General features: G+C 37.0%; 1 protein-coding gene across 1 annotated transcript in view; it reads right to left on the bottom strand.

Moving 5' to 3' along the window:
- The window catches only part of LOC137659172 (tubulin alpha chain-like), a 39,128-nt gene that overhangs the window by 19,608 nt on the left and 17,020 nt on the right, over window positions 1-2,500 (bottom strand). The window contains exons 8-9 of the mRNA XM_068394231.1: window positions 1,128-1,253; window positions 93-166 (exon numbers count right to left, since the gene is read on the bottom strand). Of these exons, the coding sequence (XP_068250332.1) occupies window positions 93-166; window positions 1,128-1,253 (200 nt within the window). The remainder of the gene's footprint in view (window positions 1-92; window positions 167-1,127; window positions 1,254-2,500) is intronic.

A 2,500-nucleotide genomic window follows, 5' to 3' on the forward strand; every position in this document is an offset into this window, starting at 1 on the left:
CTAATAGGACCTAAAGCTTAATCCGATAACTGAACTAAAAGTCTTTACAGCTTCCAACTTATAAAGTCAGCAACACGAACATCTCATCTCACCTCAAAGATGTTGTAATCGATGACACAACTTGACCAATTAAGCGGTTTAGATTTGTATAAGTCGGTCGTTCGATCTGAAAAAAAAAAAAGTATATTAGATTTATAACAAAATATCTGGCCATAACATTTGCTTACCTGATCACTGAACTGTGTTACCTTTAGATGTAGTTATTAATTTTTTGGTTTTACAATTTAATAGCAAAATATTTAAACAACAAATCGGACGATTCTAGAACAATATAATACCCAGATATAGTCATCCTCTTTACACTAGGGTAAAACAAATTTCATGCTTTGTGCGTGCTGCAGAAGGTTTTTGATTAAAAAAAAAAAAAAATACTGAAAATCATAACTTCACCAGTTCTCATAAAAAAAGATACACTAGCAAAATTATCTTTATTATTTTGTCTATTATGTTCCATCTTTTCATAACTAACCTAAAACCCGCATTAGTACGAGGGAACACGGAAGTCATATTTCAGGTCACCCAATGAGGAAACTTGAAAATTACAAGAAAACTTAAAATCTAGTTTACTTGACTCCCTTTTAGACAAGAGGTCAACCAAACGAGATATTCCAGTTACTTGAGTCATAACAAATGCAAATTTGGAAAAAGGGACTATAGGGATATTTGTCACTTTCCTAGGGAGATGAAAAGAAGGGGTAATCCTTATTCAACTCCAAATACAAGCATCAAAGGACATTGCATTCCAGCCCTCCGCAGTTGCGTCACATGAGAGGGTGTTGAAAGGAAACTTCACAGTACCTTTTGCAAAACTTTGCCACCATCTGTAGAATTTCAGTTTACTAAAACCTTTGGGTTGGGACAGAACACAGTGACTTTGCATCCTTAAGAAAGCAAAATATGAACTGAATACTTTCTCTCTCTCTCTCTCTCTCTCTCTCTCTCTCTCTCTCTCTCTCTCTCTCTCTCTCTCTCTCTCTCTCTCTCTCTCTCTCTCTCTCTCTCTCATTTCATCTGTTTATAACTTTCCTGCAGAAAGACCATAAATATTTTCATCTTTGTTTTCCTACCGCTAAATTCCTGTGGCAGATATCGTAAATGGCTTCGTTGTCTACCATAAATGCACAGTCGGAGAGTTCCAGGGTCGTGTGTGTTGTAAGCACAGCATTGTAAGGCTCCACAACAGATGTCGCCACCTGTAAACAGTCATTGGATTGGAAAATTGTTTTCACAGTAAATATTTTCAATAAGCTCAAAACTCCCAAGAAACCATTTCATAAACATATGTCCAGCGCACACAATCCCTGTGTGTCATTACTTTGGGGATATTTTTCAATTTCAAATGAGCATTGTCAACATAGTCAATTTCCGAATTAGACGAAATTGCACTAAATTTCCGAAATAGGTGAATTAGACTAAATTTCGAAATAGATTAAACTATTTGAGACGTCGTCATGCTATGGTACTCACACTGAAACTAAAGGGGAGGGTGGGAAATAATGGCTGTTGTAGAACAATATCCGGGAACTTGTACATAAATATTTGGAAGTTCGTAATTGGTTAAAAGGCCATATAATGATTATGTCATATAAAAACATAGAACACCTGGCAAAAGCGAATGCAAACAACGCTTGCACAGTAACATATAATCAGTCTCCCAAAAGTAAACAATGGACTTATACTTCGAAATAGACTTCACTTTTTAATCGATCGATACGTAATTTATTATTACCCAGCCCCCATTAATCATATATAGAAAAATGCCAAACAAATCAGCACTTGTCCATTTTTTAAAGAGAATTCCAATTTGCTAGAAATCAAAATATCATATATTAGCCAAAATAGCTTTAGATACCAGTGTACTGGAAAGTTTTTGTTCTACTGCGTAGGTTTTTACTTGTGTGAAATAGAGCAAGAAATTTGTATATATACATGTTATGTTGCTCATCACCTTAGTCCCATCTCCACCTACTGTAAGCTAGATCAGGGGGGACCAGACAATGGGTGCTGAAGACTATGCAGTTAGATTTCTGTACCACAGTAATTTCAAGGGGTTTGAATTAAAATATTGACCCTCATCCCAATAATTTAGTCTGGTGAATGCCAGACTGGGGTTCGAGTCCCGCTCAAAAACTCGTTAGTTCCTTTGGTCCCTGCAACCTCACCATCCTTGTGAGCTAAGGATGGGAGATTTGAAGGAGCCTATAGGTCTATCTGTTGAGTCATCAGCAGACATTGCCTGGCCCTCCTTGGTCCTATCTTGGGTGGAGAGAAGGCTTGGGCGCTGATCATATGTAATATAGTCAGTCTCTAGGGCATTGCCCTGCTTGATAGGGCAATGTCACTGTCCCTTGCATCTGCCATTCATGAGTGGCTTTTATGAATAACTAATTAGATGTGCTTTATATAAAAAAAATCAAGTGAGCCATGGTTTACTGATTTA

This window comes from Palaemon carinicauda, chromosome 19, assembly GCF_036898095.1.
Source record: "Palaemon carinicauda isolate YSFRI2023 chromosome 19, ASM3689809v2, whole genome shotgun sequence".
Taxonomy (NCBI): Eukaryota; Metazoa; Arthropoda; class Malacostraca; order Decapoda; family Palaemonidae; genus Palaemon; species Palaemon carinicauda.